Genomic DNA, 20089 nt, shown 5'->3' with positions numbered 1-20089 from the left:
TTCCAACATAAAAGGAAAAGGAGCCTTCCGGGTCAGAAGAGGTCTCTTACCTGCTGTTCCTGCACTCTAGCAGCACCAAGTTCTGAGAGTGACATGGTGAGCTTCTCTTGCTGCTCTGATAGGTACTTCTGGTAGAGACTTAGCAGTTCTTGACATTCTCTATACTGCAGCTGAAGAGGTGAGATTGCAAATTAAGGAGAAAAAACTGGTTCACAGACAGATTCCAATAAACAAAACAAAGATAGAAATACAATATTTGGTCAGAGGCAGTGAGAATGGAGTCATCCAATAGAAAGAGTACGTGTCTAATCATGAAGCAATAATTTTAATAAAGAAAGTAGCACTGACCATCCAAGTGAAGAGACATTTCTCTTAGTTCTTTGCAGAGCTATGCAAAGCAACTCCTATTACATTATGTAAACAAGAAAAATGAAGCAGGGCATAGAGTTTATGCCTGCAATTCCAGAACTCAGGAGGTTGAGGCATCCTGTTGAGAATCATGAGTTCAAGGATGGACTGGGCAACACAGCCAGACACTGAAGGAAAGGAAAGAGGAAAAGGGAAGGGGAAGGAAGGGAAGGGAAGGGAAGGGAAGGGAAGGGAAGGGAAGGGAAGGGAAGGGAAGGGAAGGGAAGGGAAGGGAAGGGAAGGGAAGGGAAGGGGAAGGAAGGGAAGGGAAGGGAAGGGAAGGGAAGGGAAGGGAAGGGAAGGGAAGGGAAGGGAAGGGAAGGGAAAGGGAAAGGGAAAGGGAAAGAAAAGAAAAGGCAATTAAAAAGACAAGAAAACAATGATTTAAATTTAAGAGTTAAAATGATAAAACTCTCACAAGTGCATCTTTGTGACCTTGGATTAAAAAATTAAAAAAAAACCTTAAAATGAAATACTTTGAAATCATATATAATAAAGGATTGATATTCAGAATATATAAACAGCCCATACAATGCAACATAAATAATATTAATCTAATTTTAAAAACTGGCAAAGGTTCTGAAGCAATTTCCAAAAGGAAATACATAGATGACCAAGAGTAAAAGATGCTAAGCACACTGGCTATCAGGAAAAGGTAAATCAAACACACAAGGAGAAAGGACATTATATCCAGTAGGTCAGCCTCAATCAATGATTCATGATGGCAAATCTAACAAGGATATGCTCAAGTGGAACCTTCCAGTCTATCTAACAGGCATGTGAATGTACTGCTACTCTGGAAGAAAATTTAGTAGCATTTTAAAAGGTAAATTTACTACATAACCCCATATATCTCATTATCCAAGAAAAAAAATTTAAAAAGCCTAAACAAAAACTCATACATGGCATCTTCTGAGCAGCTCATAGTAGTTTAGAAGCAACAAGAGCATTCATGTTCATCAACTTACCAACAGAGCTGCATCTATAAAATGGAACATCTTTTGGCCATAAAATAAATGAGGGATTTCTATGTGCTACAAATCTTGAAAATATTATGTCATGAAAAAGAATACCGACACAAAGAATATGTATCATAAGCATTTATTTTTATGAGAAGTCAAGAATAGGCCAAATTCATTCAGACAAGGAAGTAGATTGGTGGTTGCTACAGACTGGTGGAAAGAAACTGGGGAGATGGGTGCAGGTTTGGGAAAAGGTTTTGGAGTGAGATGATGGCAGTGTCGATACTCTGGGAAATGTTTGATGCCATTCAATTGTACACTTGAAAATGTCGGATTTTATGTAAACAGCATTTAACGATTAGTGCCTATTTTATACATTGGGTTCCTAACTCTATTAAGCATAAGGGGATTATACTTTGAACTTTTGTACTGTTTTGCATATTAATATACATCACGAACACCATCACCATATGTCATCTTCCTGGTGTAGAGAACCTTTGTCACAGCTACTAGCATGGGAAGAATGCTAACGGTAAAGCACCAGGTCAGAAAGGTCCAACTTCACGGTGGGTCAGGCACCTCCCAACTTCTTAATGTGGTTACTTTCTCCTAGGTTTCCTTTCCCTCAGACCATTTCTGAATCTCCTTCTTAGCACTTATTTAGGTATGCTGTTGGCATAAGAATTACTGTCCAATGGGATTATTCTGTACATATACTTCTACACAAGATCATCATGATTAAGAGTAGGGATAATATTTCTTAAATATCAAAAATTGTAACTAGTTTCAATATTCCTTAACATTTTCATAACCTAATCATTGCTTCTGGGCAGATTCCTGTTCTCATAACTTTGCCAATCATAACTGCATAAATAACCAACTGCTTCATTATTCTGGTTATTAACCTTTAACAAAAAGGAGCCCAAGATGCGCTTATAGGAGAGGACTGGCTCACAGTGAAAGGCCAGGTCACTAAGCTTATAGAATACATTAATTCCAAGAGCTTATTGAATACTTAGTGTCTGAAACAATAGCAGTAATAACGGAGCAAGAACAGTAGTCTAAATAAGCTAATAGCTTCTAATGTCAATCTATGTTGGATTTCTATTCTATGGTTTTACATTTCTGGGTTTTTTTTTTTTTTTTTTTTTGTGTGTGTGTGTGTGTGTGTGTGTGTGTGTGTGTGTGTGTGTGTATAAGCTCCAAGAGACACGAATGATTTGTGTGGCCCCAAGGTGTTTGTGACAGCTATTATGAATATAAAAAGTTTTTATTCTAGTAGCTATCATAGGCAATAATGTTTATAATAGGTGAATGTCTGGTCACAGAATACAAATTTTATTCTGGAAAAAAAACAAGCACAATTACACAGACTACAGGTTAATGTCAGCATTTGAGGCGAGATACAGACATTAAATAAATGCCATGTGGCAGTGTGGTGGTTTGAATTAAAATGGCCACCACAGGTTTATAGGGAGTGGCACTATTAGGAGGTGTGACTTTGCTGGAGGAAGTGCATCATGAAGGGGTGGGCTTTGAGGTCCCAAATGCTCAAGCCAGGCCTAGTGTGACATTCACTTCCTGCTGCCTGCTGATCTGGATGTAGAACTCTCAGCTCTTTCTCCAGTACCATGTCTTCCTGCACACTGCCATGCTTCTACCATGATGAGAATGAACTGAACCTCTGAACCTGTAAGCCAGCCCCAATTGTATTTCATAAGCAGCAGAATATAAAAATATATACTCTTACCTTTATTTTTTTAAATCTTTTTCTTGGTTTTATCAGATTTTAGAATGACCCATATTTTCTTTCTCCCTAGCACAATGAGACTTTAACCCTGGAGTGAGATCTTAGGAAAATATCAGTAAAATTCTTCTTCACTGAAGGGAGGACTTACTTAACTGAATCTTGGTCATGTATCAGAAAAGGATGTACTAGATATAAGAGATCAAACCTGAGAAAAGGTGTACACCAAACCATGAAACAAATGAGTATACTTCAATATGTCCAACAACCATTTAAGAAATGAGAAAAGCAACCAGTTACCACAAGCAGCCTGTACTGAAGAAAGAAGCACTCTCAAATGACCTACATCAGTATCAACCTGTATTGAGTAAGATCCCATTGAAATGTAAACAACTGAACCAATCAGCTGAAGAGGCTGCAGGAAATGATCATTTCCCACAGGATAAAGACTTAACATGAAAATGTCCCACATAGAAAAGTAAAATGAAGCATTCAAGTAGAATGAATATGGTGGCAGATGAAACAGTAAAAACTCTGTGGGGACACTAAAGATCAGACAAGATGGCCTAGAAGGCTGCCAAATGAAAAGAGATTGTGACGAACTGGAATACTCTCTCTGGTCCAGCAAAATCTACTACTATCACCCACCTTAGCCTCTACCCTGATGTTGGGAATACTACTTGATCTGGTACTGAGTATCTGCCTTAATACAGATCGAGTGAAGAGAAGCCTTTGTGTGAAGAGAAAGGTTGGTCATTAAAGGAGAAACCAGGCAGAATAGCCCAGAATTTCTTTACTTCAGCCAGATACCATAGAAAAAACCTGAACCCCCTTTGGACTTCTAGGAGCCCATCGATCACCCACTTTCCCCAGGGGTCATTCCACAGAAGAGGGAGTAAAGGCCAGAATCTGCATCCCCACTTTAATCCCCTCCTCTGTGATTATGATCATCACTGGAAGCTTCATGAGAAGAAAGAAGCTTCACTGCATTTAGCATTAATAAAGTATCCCTGTTTGCAGGAGTAGGACTGGAGAAATGTACTGTTTCAGCTGCAGAATGGAAGCCACCAGGGAAGCCTCTGCCCTCATCAGGTGGGTAATGGTATCTACAGGTGACTAAGCTTCTATCCCCACCCAGCAATAATGAGGTGCTTACTTCCAAGTGCCAAAAAAGGTCTAGTAAGGACCCTGAACTTTAACCCCAATCTCAATGCAATGAAGTGGAATTTTTTCTTCTCACCAGATTGCATTGAATCTGTAGATTGCTTTTGGTAAGATTGCCATTTTTACTATGTTAGTCCTGCCTATCCATGAGCATGGGAGATCTTTCTGTGCTCACTGCATGAGTTGGCTGTTTGAAACCTGGGGCCTATGCAGGGTCGCTTGGCTCGGCCTGGGAGGAGGGGACTGAACCTACCTGGACTGAGTCTACCAGGTTGATCTCAGTCTGCGGGGGAGGCTTTGCCCTGGAGGAGGTGGGAATGGGGGGTGGGCTGGGGGGAAGATGAGGGCGGGAGCGGAGAGAACAAGGGAATCCGTGGCTGATATGTAGAACTGAATTGTACTGCAAAATAAAAATTAAAAAAAAGTCTACTAAAAGTGAAGATTTAAACAGAACTATAACACAATACTCCAACTGTCCAGAACACAACTGATCACATGCCAGACCAAGAGCCAAGAAAATATCAATTCAACAAGAAAAGAAAACCAACAGATGTCAATACTGAAATAACCCAGATGCTAGATAAGAATTTTATTGTTTGCTACAAAGGACTTTAAACTGGTCATCCTGAAATGTTTCAATGTGTATACTTCAAATAAATGAAAAATTAGAATGTCTCAGAAAAGAAACAGCAAATACAGAAGAATCAAATTGAAAACTTGAAACTGAAAATCATAATAATCAAAATAAAAAGCCCACTGCATGGACTCAATAGAATAAAAGACATGGGGAAATTAATGAAGTCGAAAATACAACACACAATACGCCTTCTGAACAGCAGAGAGAAGACAGATGGAAAAAGAAAATAAACAGAGCCTAAGGGAACTATGGCAATGTAACAAAAGATTCACCTGAGTGCCACTCCAACACCAGGAGAAGAGCACACGGAAGGGGCTGAAACAGCATTCAAAGAGGTAACAGATGAAAATCCATTCCCTCTTTCCAAGAGTTGAGCACACCCTGAACAGAATTAACTCCTAGAAATCCATGCCAAGAAACATCATTGTCAAATTCTGAATGCCAAGGACAGAAGCTGGGGGAAAGGAAGTGGAGGAGGAGGAAGAGGAGAGATAATCTTGAGAGCAATGCAGAAGTCCCCAATAAAGGGAAAATTATAAACACAGACATCAAAAGACAGCAGCACATTTTTTTTCAGGTACTGAAAGGAAAGAATTGTCGGTCTAGATTTGTATATTCATCAAATCTATCCTTCTGACATGGAGAAATCAAGAAATTCTCAAATGAAGGACCACTACAAGACTTCACTGTCGTCTCGTCTACATGGCTGAAGAGGGCTCTAACCAGGCAGGAAATGGTAAAGGGCTGGATTGGAAAGTATCAGGGAGGAATAAAACACAAAAAGAGCACAACCACTGGCAGACAAGGCGAGCTGCCTTCTTGTCTTGTGTTTCGTAGATTATATGTGACAAAACGTGTAAAAATTGAACACTGAGAGATGAAAACAACAACAAAACAAATGTTAAACTGGAACAAGAAGCTATGAGAGTAATACACTACTGTAGCCAGAGAAACAAACAAAAGCAACTTATTTTTCAGTACACCTTATTTTATTGAGAAGGCAGATGGCTATTATGTACTTGGAAGTTTTTTTTAAATCATATTTTATTCATTTATAATTGGGTGCACACATGTGAGTGTGTGTGTAAGTTTTTTAAATCATATTTTATTCACTTATAACTGGGTGCACACATGTGAGTGTGAGTGTGTGTGTGTGTGCGCGCGCGCGTGAGCGCATCTGTGTGTGTGGTGCATGGGTGGAGATCAGAGAACAACTTGCAGGAGGTCGGCTCACTATTTCCACTATGTATGTCCTGGGAATTGAACTCAAGATTATCAGGCTTGGTCGCAGGTGCCCTAACTAGCTGAGCCATCTAGCCATCCAGTCATCCCCGGAATATCTCAATACACTGTTACCTCACATCGTGGCACCTGCTCAGTGTTAACTAAGTGCATCAATAGGCCACTGTCCACGATGTTGCTCTTCTAGCTCAGGACACCGTTCTTTAGATTATCCCGTCTTGGACCTCAGTAACTTCTGGCTACTGGCCTCCAACCACACACACTGTAAACACAGCCCTCTTCAAACAATGCTTCCTATTTACATAGTCAATATGCTTCTCCTCTCTATTATCACTAAAATTCTGAAGAGATTAACACACATACATCACTAGTCTCTACTTCCCCATTTCTAATCAAACCCGTGGCCAGCACCATGTTTTCGTAGTCAGTCTATTTAAACCATATCTTGAAAAGTATTCTCTAGTCTAATCTTAAAATGCTCCAATTTGGTTTCAATTCCTAACTTACTTGCTAGCCACTTACTCCTTCTTCAAAGGACCTTTCCCCTCCTTTCCTAGGCTCTGGCCCATTCCTGATGCTTCTGTTACTCACAGTTCTTTCTTAAATCTCGTTCACTGGCTTCCTTCCACGTACACAACTTCAAATGCAGAAATTCTCTCCTACAATCGAGAAGCTATTCAGTTAAATAAGTAAAAATGATCTTTTACTCTCCAGTCATTTCGGGCTCAGTATATATTTCCAAATTCCTATTTCTTTTTTTTTTTTTTTTTGGTTTTTCGAGACAGGGTTTCTCTGTGTAGCTTTGCGCCTTTCCTGGAACTCACTTGGTAGCCCAGGCTGGCCTCGAACTCACAGAGATCCGCCTGGCTCTGCCTCCCGAGTGCTGGGATTAAAGGCGTGCGCCACCACCGCCCGGCTAAATTCCTATTTCTTAACTACCCAAGAAAGCAGCATGAGGTCCCATGGTGGTAGGAGTATGATCTAGTAAGTATATAAACATACATGGCAAAATAGATGTTACAAAATGCACAGAAGACAATTCTCTAATAATTTCAACCTTCAATTTCTCTGATGAATTTCAAATCAAAATGTTTCTTTTACTTTTAAATGAAAAATATTGATGTTCAAAAGTTTACATATCCTGTTTAGAGCATCATCATATATTATTAAATTAACACACATCATAAAGTATTAATAATCGCTTTATTGGAAAGAAACATGAAATTCACTTTAGTGGAGAATGATATCTCATGGTTAATTCCTGATTTGATTACTCTTTGCTATAAACCCAAAGTGGTGTATGGTAGAATACAAATTAATTAATAAGTTAAAGTATCTATATATAATAAAGGAAAAATCATACCTAGTAAAAGTAAAGATACCATCAAAATAAATTTTTCCTCTATCATCAGAAAAAACAAAGTAATGTCTGATTTTCTAACACCCAATGACTAGTTCTCTACTATAACCACTGCAAAATTGTTTTAAAATGACTTAAAAGCAATAAGAAAATGATAACTCACTGCAGAGATCAAAATAAAGTATATGGCCGATTCATCTGAATATAATAAAGAGTTTCAGCATGACGTTACTTCAGTCAACACTGTTAAAGATCAAGCAGCTCACCTGGACCTCTCCCATCAGTCTGTGTAATGCTCCTGAATATAAAAATCTGACAGAGTGCGGGGCTAAGTTTTCAAGCTTCAGAACATCTCACAAAATCATTAGGTGTCAGTGTTAAAGAAGTCACAGCAACAGCTAAGAGAAGCACTCTAATACAAGTAGTCGTGCACTTAAACATTGCAAACAACATCGCAGTTTTGACACAAAGTAAATCATTCCCAAGGGGGATGTTTCTAAGTGATCTTCCCAACAAGGGCTAGGTGTTAATAACTAATACTCCCTTTAGAATACACCAAGCCTCAAAGAAATGGGTACTGTGAATATCCTTGTACTGGTACACTGTGAACACCTACATTTCAAATGAACAGTTTCATGTAAGGACACGGAGGGAGGCAATCCTGACTGCACACGGGGAGTAAGGTGCTTTGGCATCAGTGCCAGGCTACTTCCTGGAGTGAAAAGTGGGAATCTTAGGTCTTCAAAATTGAGAGAGGAGTTTTAAATTTACGTGTCAGTCCAACTGCCTGTTAAATCTTCTATTAAGTAGCAGTAGCTAATTTAGTTAAAAACATGCATTTCCTAAAATACAGACAATCCCACAATTGTATGCCCAATGTTGACAATTCATAAGAGATCAACAAAAATGAAATGCAAGGCCCACTGGTGGCCTGGCACTAAGTGACAGAAAGGTTACTCTCCTGCTAAGAATTGTTCTGGGTTGTGTTTTCTTATTAAAAAAAATATTTAGATTACAAAATTAAAACAAATAAACGCAACACTGCATAATTTAGCTGTCATTCTCTACCAAATTACTTATAACTGTAGCCATAAAATGATAATAATTTGCCATATGTGCAGCTGCAAAGCTAAGAAAAGCACTGGTCAGTACAGCACAAATGTGAACCTACTACCCCCCCTATTGTCAGTGGAACTGAATTGCAATAAAATAAAGTTTTATTTCTCCAATAAGGCATGAAAATATGCAATGAGCTCTGTTATAACACTTCTTCAGAATACACAAATTTGTTCAAGTGCATGTGTTAAACTTGGATGTGTTATGCACATAATTTGAGTACCACAGTGATAGGCACAAGGTACAGGTGGAAAGCTATGCAACATAATTCAAAACTAGTAAGATACAAAACCTGTGCTCGGAACCACAAGCCTCACACATCTGCCAGCTCCCACTGACACACACACACACACACACACACACACACACACACACACACACACACACACACACAGAGGCATTACAGCTTCCCTCTACTATTTGGGAATAATCTATAAATTTTGTGTAATCCTTTCAGTGTTCCAAATAGGGTGCTTTACACTCTACTTATTATGGCATTTAATATGTGCAAAACGGCACTGCCAATTTCTATTAAGTGTATTTTTCATTTTTTAACTGTTTTACTAATAGTTTTTGAGTGTTGTGTCCCTAAACTCGTTTTTCCATATATCTTGTCTTACCACACAATTTTGCATACTAGGATGATTTTCAGAAATCCCTGTGTGTGTGCATGTTTATAGCAGAACTGAGTGTATAACAATAAAATTTAAGTATATCTATCCTACTGACATGTGGGACTAATGCACTTACAAATAAATATCCAAATGTATAATTTTTTGATATGGTCTCATTAAATAGCCTATATTAACCTCAAATTCTCAATCTTCCTGTTTCAGACTCCCAAGTCCTGAGATTCAGGTGTGACTAACACAGTCACCTTAAAAATATTTTATGTGTCTATTTCCTTTAGAATATTATCATTTTGGGGGAGACTGGGGGGAGTGAGAGGAGGGAAGAGAAGGGGATCTGTGGTTAGTATGTAAAATGAATAAAACATTTCTTAACAAAGAAAGAAAGAATATTACCATTTACCCTATTGTCTCCATGTAAATGGGCTCTCTGCTAAGTTATAGATCGTCACGAGAATTTAAGAGTAAGCCAGGTGGCAGTGGTGCACACCTTTAATCCCGGCACTTGGGAGGTAGAGCCAGGTGGATCTCTGTCAATTCGAGGCCAGCCTGGGCTACAGAGTGAGATCCAGCACAGGCATCAAAACTACACAGAGAAACCCTGTCTCGAAAAAAACCAAAAAACTTTTGCTTTTCCCATTCACTATTTACCATTTAATACTCTACTGAATATGGCACATGTTTCTGCTCTAATTTGACTACCAAGACTACCAAGACCTTTTCAGATGTGAAGTAAAGGTCTGGTATGACTAAAAGTTTTGTTAAATAAAAATCAGAATTTTTTTCTTAAAATACCTGAAGTTTGGTATAAGAAAAAGTAAGTGCCATTTACAAAGGTATTAAACTGTTCTATAATAGGCACAGTTGAAGTAATAAGCCAGTATATTACATGGGAAGAGAAGGAATGCTGGAGATTTAGGGTGATAGTGCATGTCCGGCCTCACAGAGATGGATATGAAGAATGGGCAGTGGACTACAATGAGGAAAGTGTGGTTGTAAAGATCCTGGAAAAAGAGTGAGAGAGACCTGGGTGTGACTCCAGCTCTCTGACACCTTCTACATCGCCTTGTTCACATCACCCAATCTTCTGAGTAAGTTTTCTTAGAATCAAGGAAAAAAGGACTGCTCTAGGGATGAGAAAATATAAAGTAGTCCACACTAAGCCTATGTCATAAAAGAACTCAAATATTACCTGTGGTGATTTGAATGAAAATGGCCCACATAGGCTCATAATTGAATGATTTTGCAGTTGTGGACTGTTTAGGAAGGATCAGGAGGTGTGGCCTTGGGGGAGGAGGTATGTCACAGAGGATGGGCTTTGGGGTCTTAAAATTCCCCACCAAGCCCAGTTTCTGACACCTTCTCTAACTCAGAGATGAGATGAACTATCTCAGGTACTGCTCCAGTGCATGCACCTGCTCCAGTGCATGCACCTGCTCCAGTGCATGCACCTGCCTGCTGCTATGCTCCCCCCCATGATGGTCAGGGACTCAGCCTCTAAAACTGTAAGTTAGACCCTAATTAAATGTTTCCTTATATTAAAAAAATAGGATTTTTCCTTGTTTTATATGTCATTCAAAATAAAGAAAAATTAGATATTAAAAGAGATAATGGAATTTAAAAGAAAATACAATATAAAGAGCTGTTTTCACAAATGAAAAATACAGATTCTCATAGGCTTTTCATTTTTCCTGAAAAAATAAAAAATTTCATTGAGCAAACGGGAATTCAGGATAAAACCTTTCAGATCTGACAATACTTCATTTAGTTAATGGCTTTTCTTACATATGACTTCTAATTCTAGCTAGCTTTCTCAGCTGGACATTTTGCCTATCAAAGTACACTTCAATAATACTGAACTGCTGATGCTAGGTAACATTTCCAGATTACCAACTTGCTATAAAAAGATTAAAAAAAACTATTTTTCAGAAGGCAGAATGTCTAAAAGAGAATGGGTATCACTAGATATTGTGAAATGCAGAATCCCAGGCCCTCCTCCAGATAGGGGTCAGAGTTTATATTTTATGGAGCAGTTTGACAGGTAATGGTGTGGACACTGAAGCTTCAGAAAGACACACAAGAGGTACTAGTTTAAACTGCTACAGAAATCAGCTCTCATCATTGAAGTCATAATTTTAATAGAGAATAAAACTGGAAAGCTTTTTCAGAATTAGTTATTTTGTTGGTATTTTCAGTCCTCTGGAACACAATGTATATACTTGGATAGTAAAGTATAAAAAATGCTCAAGCATTTCTTTTACAAAATATGTCTGGAGCAAAATTAAATGTGGCTACACATTAATTTCTTAAAGGGCATATTTTCTTATATAAGTGTATGTACAATATAAGATACTTCCCATATACCCAGGCAGACATTTGCACAGTATAAACCCAGTAATATCAATAAATGCAGAAAAAATTGATAAAATTCAATGTCTTTACAAACCCTCATCATATTTGGCATCAACAAATGTATTAAAGGTCATATGTGAAAAGTTCACAGCTAACATCACATTTAACAGCAAAAGTTGAAAGATTTTCCTTTAAGACCAGAAAAAAATACAAAAATGCTTATTCCCAGCACTCTAACACAGTACTGTGTAAGTTCCAACCAAAGCAATTAGACAAGAAAAAAGGGGGGAGGAAGGTTAAAAAGGAGAAAGAAGTAAAATTATCTCTGCCAATGGCACAATCTTATAGACAAACTCTAAAATCTCCACCAAAAAACTCTATCAAAATTCCAACATTACTCTTAGAAAAGGAAACTGCTAAAATTTGCATAGAAATACAAAAGAACTCAAACAACAAAAAAGAAACTTGTGCAAGAAATTAACAAAGCTGGAGGCATTAATCTATCCCACTTCAAAATTATTACCAAGTTATAACTCAAACAGTGTGGCACTGACATAAAGACTCACTGACTCCATCGACTCAAAATGGCTTGGCGATTTAAGTCTAAGACCTGAACCCATAAATCTCGGTGAGAGTATCAGGAAATGCTTCACTGTATTGGTCCCAGCTTAGTTCCTTAACACGATTCCAAAGGCAGTTAGCAACAGTGAAAATATGCAAAGTCAGACTACATCAAACCAAAACCCCTTTTATAGTAAAGGAAATAATGAAGAGGCAACCTACAGACTTCAACAGCGAGAAGACAGAGAAAGATGGGCAAAGAGACATTACTCCATAGAGGATTCACAAATGGCCAAGAGATACATGAAAAAAAAGTTCCTTATCACTAGGCATCAGAAAAGTGTTAATGAAAAATCACAATGAAGCACCCCTTACTTCTGTTAGAGTGGCTTCTATCCACAAGACTAGAGTAGGCAAGCATGTAATTCCTGTACATTTGAGGCTGAGGGAGGAGGACTAGAATTTGAGGACAGTCTGTCAAACACACTAAGTTCAAAGCTAGCCTAGGCTACATGGTGAGACCTTGTCTCAAAAGCTAAGATTAAAAAAAAACAGGATGAAAGATGCCAAGCACTGATGGTGATGTGTAGAAAAGGTAATTCTATGAACTGCTCTGGGAATGTAAATTATTAATGCAGCTATTAGAGCAAGCAGTATGGAAGTTCTTCAAAAAGCTAAAAAGGGAATTAATATATTATCTAGAAATCCCATCTGTGTACATATAAAACTTCTTAAATCAGTATGCCTGAGAAATACAGACCTGCATTCTCACATTCAGCATAGAACCATTCACAATAGCTAAGATATGGAAGCAGCCCATTGTCCATCAGATGATCACATAAAGAAAATGTAGTCTGTGTTCCATAAGAGAATACTAGTCAGCCTTAAGAAGAAAATTCTGATGTTTGAAACATGGATAGACCTGGATGTCATCATACCACATAAAATAAGCAAAGCGTGCGCACACATACACATACACACACACACACACACACACACACACACACACACACACACACACACACACATACACCACTGCCATCAAACTCATAGTAGACACCAAACTGGAGGTTGACATGGACTGGAGCAGAGGTTGTTGATCAGTAAAACAAGAAGACTAACTTTAGAGATCTATGGAGAGGAGTAAATAAATAGCACACTATATTACACAATTCCTAAGAACTCTCAAATGTTTTAAGCACAAAAGACAAATATATAAGGAAACAGATTGTTTAATTAATCTGACATCCCACAGTGTAAACACATCAAAATGTTATATTGTACCCCATATACAGATATACAACTCTTACTTGTCAATAAGAAATTATAGAACAGAAATCCCAGTGACTCATACTTATGAGACATATTTCACTAGTTACTTAAACATTCAAAAAATTACTGAGCTAATATTTTCTTCCTCAATTGCATGTAAATGTGTCACACTCAGACTTTTGGTTATAATAAAGTAAAATGCATAGAAGGAAAGGTATAATGATGACATCTTCGTAAGATTAATCTGATAGGACTACTTGGACTACTTATCAAATTTTGCTGAAAACAATTATACCTCTCATTAATACATGCATATTACCATATAATTTAAAAGGCCAAGAACCCACAATTTGTTGATAAGATGACCCCTGTGACAAAATTATGAGTGACACCTAGTACAGACATAAAACATACTCACTACAGTACTTAAAGCACAAGGCTGAATCAACGTTCAGTACTTTTCTAGACTGATGAGAAAGTGGTATTTGAAACTAGGTTCAGCATTACTAACTTTTATCTTCTACTAATCCTGCAATCAGGGGACTAGCAAACAACACAAAGCTGTTGCTTTGTGGTTTTGTTTTTATCCAAGAGCAAATTCCTCAGGCTATGCTACAGAGGTATTCTCCCACACTTACTATTGAATTTCTTTTGTCCTTACATGGCAATTATACCAATTAGAGAAATATTTAAATGAGACTGTCTTTTCCAATGCAAAGTGAAGGATGGTTTATTGGAAACATTTATGGTCACTGGCTGACTAATATAGTATGTTTCATAAAGGCAATAAGAACACCATAAGCTCACTGTCAATAACAAGTTACTTCTTTTGTTCACATTTTACACTTTTACTCTGCTCTCTTCAAGATGTAAAAAATAAACGGATTAAAAAATATGGAAAGGGCCATGACATTTAAGTGTGTATGGTCTAAACCAGTGATTCTCAACCTCTGGGTCATGACCTGTTTGGGAGTCACATATCGAATATTTACATTAGGATCCATAACAGTATTAAAATTAGAGTTATGATTAGCAACAAAATAATGTTATGGTTGGGTTCACTACAACATGAGGAACTGTACTACTAAAGAGTTGCAGCATTAAAAAGGTTGAGAATCACTTGTTTAAACCTTTTATAACTAATTTTATAAAATTATACATCACATTTTCTGTGAACTATATTATACAAAGTGGGATTCCATGAGCAAAAAGTAAAGTAAAACAGTAAATGTTAAAACAAAACTTAAAATTTTTTTAATTGTTAAGCTTAGTAGTTTAAAAAATTCATACCTCAACATACATTCCTTATAAATCACAAAGTCACTGTAAAATGATATATTATAGGGCACTTTATTTCTGGTATAAAACAGAAGCTGCAGAGAAGATTAATTTACACATATCTAAAAAGAAGAGAAAAATGTCTTCAAATATTGTAGTAAGTGACCGTAGAGGAGGGCCAACAAGAACCATATATGTTCTTACTAACACAAGAAATCAGCAGGACCAGGACTGTCTACAAATTCAGATCCTAAGGTCAGGGTGGAGCTCGGTGGTGGAGAACTTGTCATTAGCACTGCATCGCAATCAATAAAGGGCAAATTCTAGCCCAAAGACTTCTGTTTTATTGGGAATAGCAGTTGCCTACTTGCTTCCTTTTCATTAACTGGTGCTGGATAAAGGCAGAAGAGAGCAACAGGAAGAGTCCTAGTGACCACCATCATCTTGGAATGTGCGTTATCAATGGAGGAACATGATGACTGGCTCAACGGAAGCCGACAACTATACAGGTTCCTAAGCTCACAAAGATTTCCCCTAATTGTACTAGGGATAGACCCAGTGTTTCATGCATGAGGCAGGCACTGGGCCACTGAGCGACAATCCCAGCCCTTAATATAATCATTGTCTACTGCTATGGAATTGTTATAGCAGCAATGCTATGCAATATATTCAGATTTGGTGTGAATGCTATACTCTTCATGAACTTAAACAGAAGATTAATTAAGGCAAAAGATGAGAGGTTACTGCTTGTACCTAACTTAATCAAGGGTAGGGTGTAGATGTAACCGACCATCTTATTAAATAAGAAACACAGAACCAATGCAAAGAAGAAAGCCAAGAGATCAGAGCTAAGAGCCTTACCCGCCTGCTGCAGCTAGCCTCTTCAGCCAAGAGACTTCTCCGAAAGAGACCTACTTCCTGTCTGTTTGTCTTTATATAGACTTTCTGTTCTGCCTTCTCATTGGTTGTAAAACCAACCACATGACGGCCTTGTCACTGCCTGTCTGTACAGACCTCTAGGTCTTCTATGGTTGGTATTGAGATTAAAGGTGTGTGTCTCCAATGCTGGCTGTATCCTTGAACACACAGAGATCTACCTAGCTCTGCCTACCAAGTTCTGGGATTAAAGGAGTGCACCAACAATGCCCAGCTTTTGCTATGGCTCTAATAGCTCTGACCCCCAGGCAACTTTATTTATTAACATACAATTAAAATCACATTTCAGTACAAATAAAATACCACCATAGTAGGGTCACAAAGTAGATCCTGAAACTGGATAAATGAGCATGGTAAGAAGCCTATTTTTCTGAACACTACAAAATCAAAGCATTGTGATGCACTCTTTTCTTTTTCAATACAATTCAGTTCTACATATCAGCCAAGGATTCCCTTGTTCTCCCCCCCTCCCGCCCCCCTCACCTTCCCCCCAGCCCCCCCCCCCCCCCCATTCCCATCTCCTCCAGGGCAAAGCCTTCCCCACAGACTGAGATCAACCTGGTAGACTCAGTCCAGGTAGGTCCAGTCCCCTCCTCCCAGGCCGAGCCAAGCAATCCTACATAGGCCCCAGGTTTCAAACAGCCAACTCATGCAATGAGCACAGGACCTGGTCCCACTGCCTGGATGCCTCCCAAACAGATCAAGCCAATCAACTGTCTCACCCATTCAGAGGGCCTGATCCAGTGGGGACCCCTCAGCCATCGGTTCATAGTTCATGTGTTTCCATTTATTTGGCTATTTGTCCCTGTGCTTTATCCAACCTTGGTCTCAACAATTCTCGCTCATATAAACCCTCCTCATTCTCGCTAATTGGACTCCCAGAGATCCACCCAGGGCCTAGTCATGGATCTCTGCATCCAGATGCCTCAGTAGTTGGATGAGGTTTCTAGCACGACAATTAGGGGTGATGCACTCTTTTTAATGCTTTTGCACTGCATATTAAAGAATATGCTCCCATCCACTTATATATTAATATCCTTGTTTTAAAATGATTTTAAAGCCTCTATTACTATACTCAAACTTTAAAGGGCAGTTCTGCATATAAAGCATTTCTTCCCTCTTTGGCTTGTCTATAGAATACATGTCACTAGAAGGGCAAGGGGGTTTCACTCTGTTTGAAATGTCAGAAGTCTCAGGAGACCAGTCCTTCCTCACCAAACATGACAAAGAGCCAGACAATCTCTGGTTTTAGGGACCTGTTGTAAAGTTGAGGTCATAGCTAATGAGCTGAATTATTTTCAGTGGGGAGCAAGCCCTCTCAGGAGAGACTGAACTCCAAAGATTTGTCCATAAAAGGCAGGTAAGAAAACAGCTGAAATTTGTAACAATTTTTAAAGCTTAGCATGAACAAGTGTGATATGTAGGCACTTTGGAGAAGAAGCATATGTACTCACTCGCTAGATCTTCTTCCTAATTCTCTAATAGAGACGCAGAGAGCAAGAGACCTGAGGGAGTCCTTCCATTGGTACCCACTGGAAGCTGCTAACAGTGCTGGGAAACACTCCATCTGTCTTAGTGGAGACTCCTAAGGACAGAGAGGCTCAGCAAGAAGCACTGATTCCTCACACCTCTGGCAGCTGGATGTCTGAGAACAGAGGAGCCTCCACCAGGGTCCTTTTCCAAGCCGAAGACTGTTCACCTCTAACTGCATCTTCCCAAGGTGCTTTGGGAGGTCTCCTTTATAAATTCACTAGTCCATTTATAAGCACTCTACCCCTAAGTTACATCTCCACTCCTTCTCAGCTCCTATAAGACGCTGGGGCTAGGGTTTCAAAATATAACTGTTTAGAGGAACATAGACTTTCAGTCCATAAGATTTGCGAGAGACTGGAAACACTAAGGAAAACCTATCAGGACTGAAGCACCCATACTAAGATACCCATGGCTAGGTGAATTAAAGGTCTGGTACACCACAGAAACAGAAGGCCACAAAAAGACTCTGATTGAGATGGTTCAACTTCATATTAAATGCTTGTTGGAAGGAGAGGAGAGACTGTTTCCAGCACAGATGTGATCCACCTCAATTGTTACTATATACCTATCATTAAACAGAGAAAATATGTAGGACGGAAAGAAGAAATAGAGGATGGGGAGTCCTACCAGTTTTCAAAGAATAAAGTGGACAACATAACTAAACTTAAAGATGACAATGCTGCTGTGTGGTGGTATTTTATTTGTAGTGAAATGTGATTTTAATTGTATGTTAATAAATAAAGTTGCCTGGGGGTCAGAGCTATTAGAGCCATAGCAAGTACGCGGCAGCGGTGGCGCACGCCTTTAAGGACCTGGAGGGCGGTACATACAGGCAGTGACGAGGAAGTCACATGTTTGGGTTTACAACCAATGAGAAGGCAGAACAGCTAGATTATATAAAGACATACACACAGGTAGTAGGCCCTTTTCAGAGAGCTCTCTTGGCTGAAGAGGATCCCTGAAGCAGGAAGGGTGAGGCTCTTAGCTCTGACCTCTTGGCTTTCTTCTCTGAATCGGCTCTGTGTTTCTTATTTAATAAGACGGTTGGTTACATCTACATTTGGCGCCCAACGTGACAAGAATCCATTAAAAACCGCTTAACTTAGCTTGGCGGCAGGTCCAGTTTCCCACCTGGGCGGCCGGTTCCCTAGCCCGGGCCCAGGTCGCCTTGGCCTCAGGCCGGACTAACCTTGAGCTACTTGCTTAAAGCCGGTGCTATAAACAACTCAGGCCTGCCCTGCTGAACAGGGCCCCTGCCTGTAAAGCCAACGCACGTGGTTGGAGCTTAAGGTAGCCAGAGCCAAGGCTTGACTAGGCCCAAGCGGGAACACATGGCTGGATTCAAGCTCTTAGGCAGAACTTGCGGCTACGGTTCTTGCGTGTTCTCTCTCTCTCTCTCTCTCTCTCTCTCTCTCTCTCTCTCTCTCTCTCTCTCTGGATTCACACCTCGGACACTAGGTGGCTGTTTTGAAATTCCCTCGGATTGGTACTGTTCTACCAGGACTTGGTAAGTCACTTAACATATCAGATATTTTAAAGGAAACTATTTAAAAGAGAAATTTTTTTCCACATTAAAAAAAAATGGGTTTTCTGTGTTCATTGGAAGAAAATTGGGCTTTCTTTGCAATTTTAGACAGTCTGACAATGGAACAGCTATATGAGAAGATTAATGTTGATCGAATTATGCATTTTATTACTATGCTTATCCTCATTTTACTATTTAAAAAGATAGTCAATTTAAGTGCCAGGGTGACAGCTTTAGAAAAACTTGTTAAACCTGTAAAAACTCAGACAGAAGAAACTAACAGTGAAGTTGCTTCAAGATTGGATCATAGGGTTACAGAAAGAAAGCCTGTTTTCACACAGTCACCCTTAGTTTGTCCAGTAACCGTACAGCAGTTGCCTGATCAAATGACTACACAAAATATTTGGGCTCCAATTGAAATGTTAGATTTACGAAGGTTTAAGGAGGCAATAGTATCTTATGGCATGCATTCCCCATATGTAAAGCAAATGTTAAACTCTTGGTCAACATATAGGATTGTACCACAGGACTGGCGGGAGCTAGCACAAGCTGTTCTTGAACCCAGTCAAAGGCTTCAGTGGCTAACTTGGTTCAAGGATGAAGCTAAAAACATAGAAAAACAGTGGAGGGATAAAGGAATACAAGTCTGCCAGGATCAGCTTATTGGAGAAGGTCAATATGCTTCAGCACAAACACAATGTTTATATGATGTCCAAACCCTAATTTTATGTCGAACAGCAGCCTTGAATGCATGGGACAGAGTTGAGGAACCAGGAAAAAAAACTGAGTCATTTACAAAGGTTGTACAAGGCCCAAAAGAATCTTTCACAGATTTTTTACAAAGACTGGCTTCAGCAGTAAAGAGAATGGTCCCGATTCAAAAGCTAGTAAGATAATAATTGAATCTTTGGCCTTTGAGAATGCGAATGCAGCATGCAAAACAATAATCAGGCCGTTAAAGGCAAGATCTGCACCTTTGGAAGATTGGATTAGAGACACGGTTAATGTTGAAGCTCATGAGCATGATGATATGTGGGTAGGAGAAGCAATTTCAAAAGGTTTGAGGAATGTTAGATGTTTTGGATGTGGAAAGCAAGGACATTTGAAAAGGGACTGTAAACAGGTCATTCCTAGAAACAATGTTTCTTGAAGGAACAATAGCAACAGAATGCCCCTTCCTTCTGGAGTATGCAGAAGGTGTGGTAAGGGAAAACATTGGACCAACGAGTGTAGATCAACAAGGGACAGACAGGGTAATCCTTTGCCTCAGTCTTCGGGAAACTCCCAGAGGGGCCTCATGCAGGCCCCAATAGCAAATCCAGTTCAAACCTTTCCTGCAGTCGTAGAGGAAACCCCTACTCAGAGCA

General features: G+C 39.2%; 1 protein-coding gene across 6 annotated transcripts in view; it reads right to left on the bottom strand.

The window, feature by feature from the left end:
* Window positions 1–20089, bottom strand: part of Kiaa1328 (KIAA1328 ortholog) — a 294152-nt gene that overhangs the window by 170708 nt on the left and 103355 nt on the right. For all 6 annotated transcript variants that reach the window (XR_008219044.1, XM_052741683.1, XM_052741686.1 and 3 more), the window contains exon 6: window positions 51–178. Coding sequence is in view for 5 of the 6 variants with exons in the window: in XM_052741683.1 (XP_052597643.1) it covers window positions 51–178 (128 nt within the window). In the remaining variant the exon portion in view is untranslated. The remainder of the gene's footprint in view (window positions 1–50; window positions 179–20089) is intronic.

The sequence above is a fragment of the Peromyscus californicus genome, unplaced genomic scaffold, assembly GCF_007827085.1.
Source record: "Peromyscus californicus insignis strain IS unplaced genomic scaffold, ASM782708v3 Scaffold_17__1_contigs__length_78620276, whole genome shotgun sequence".
Taxonomy (NCBI): Eukaryota; Metazoa; Chordata; class Mammalia; order Rodentia; family Cricetidae; genus Peromyscus; species Peromyscus californicus.
This window is presented reverse-complemented; position numbering and strand designations above follow the sequence as displayed.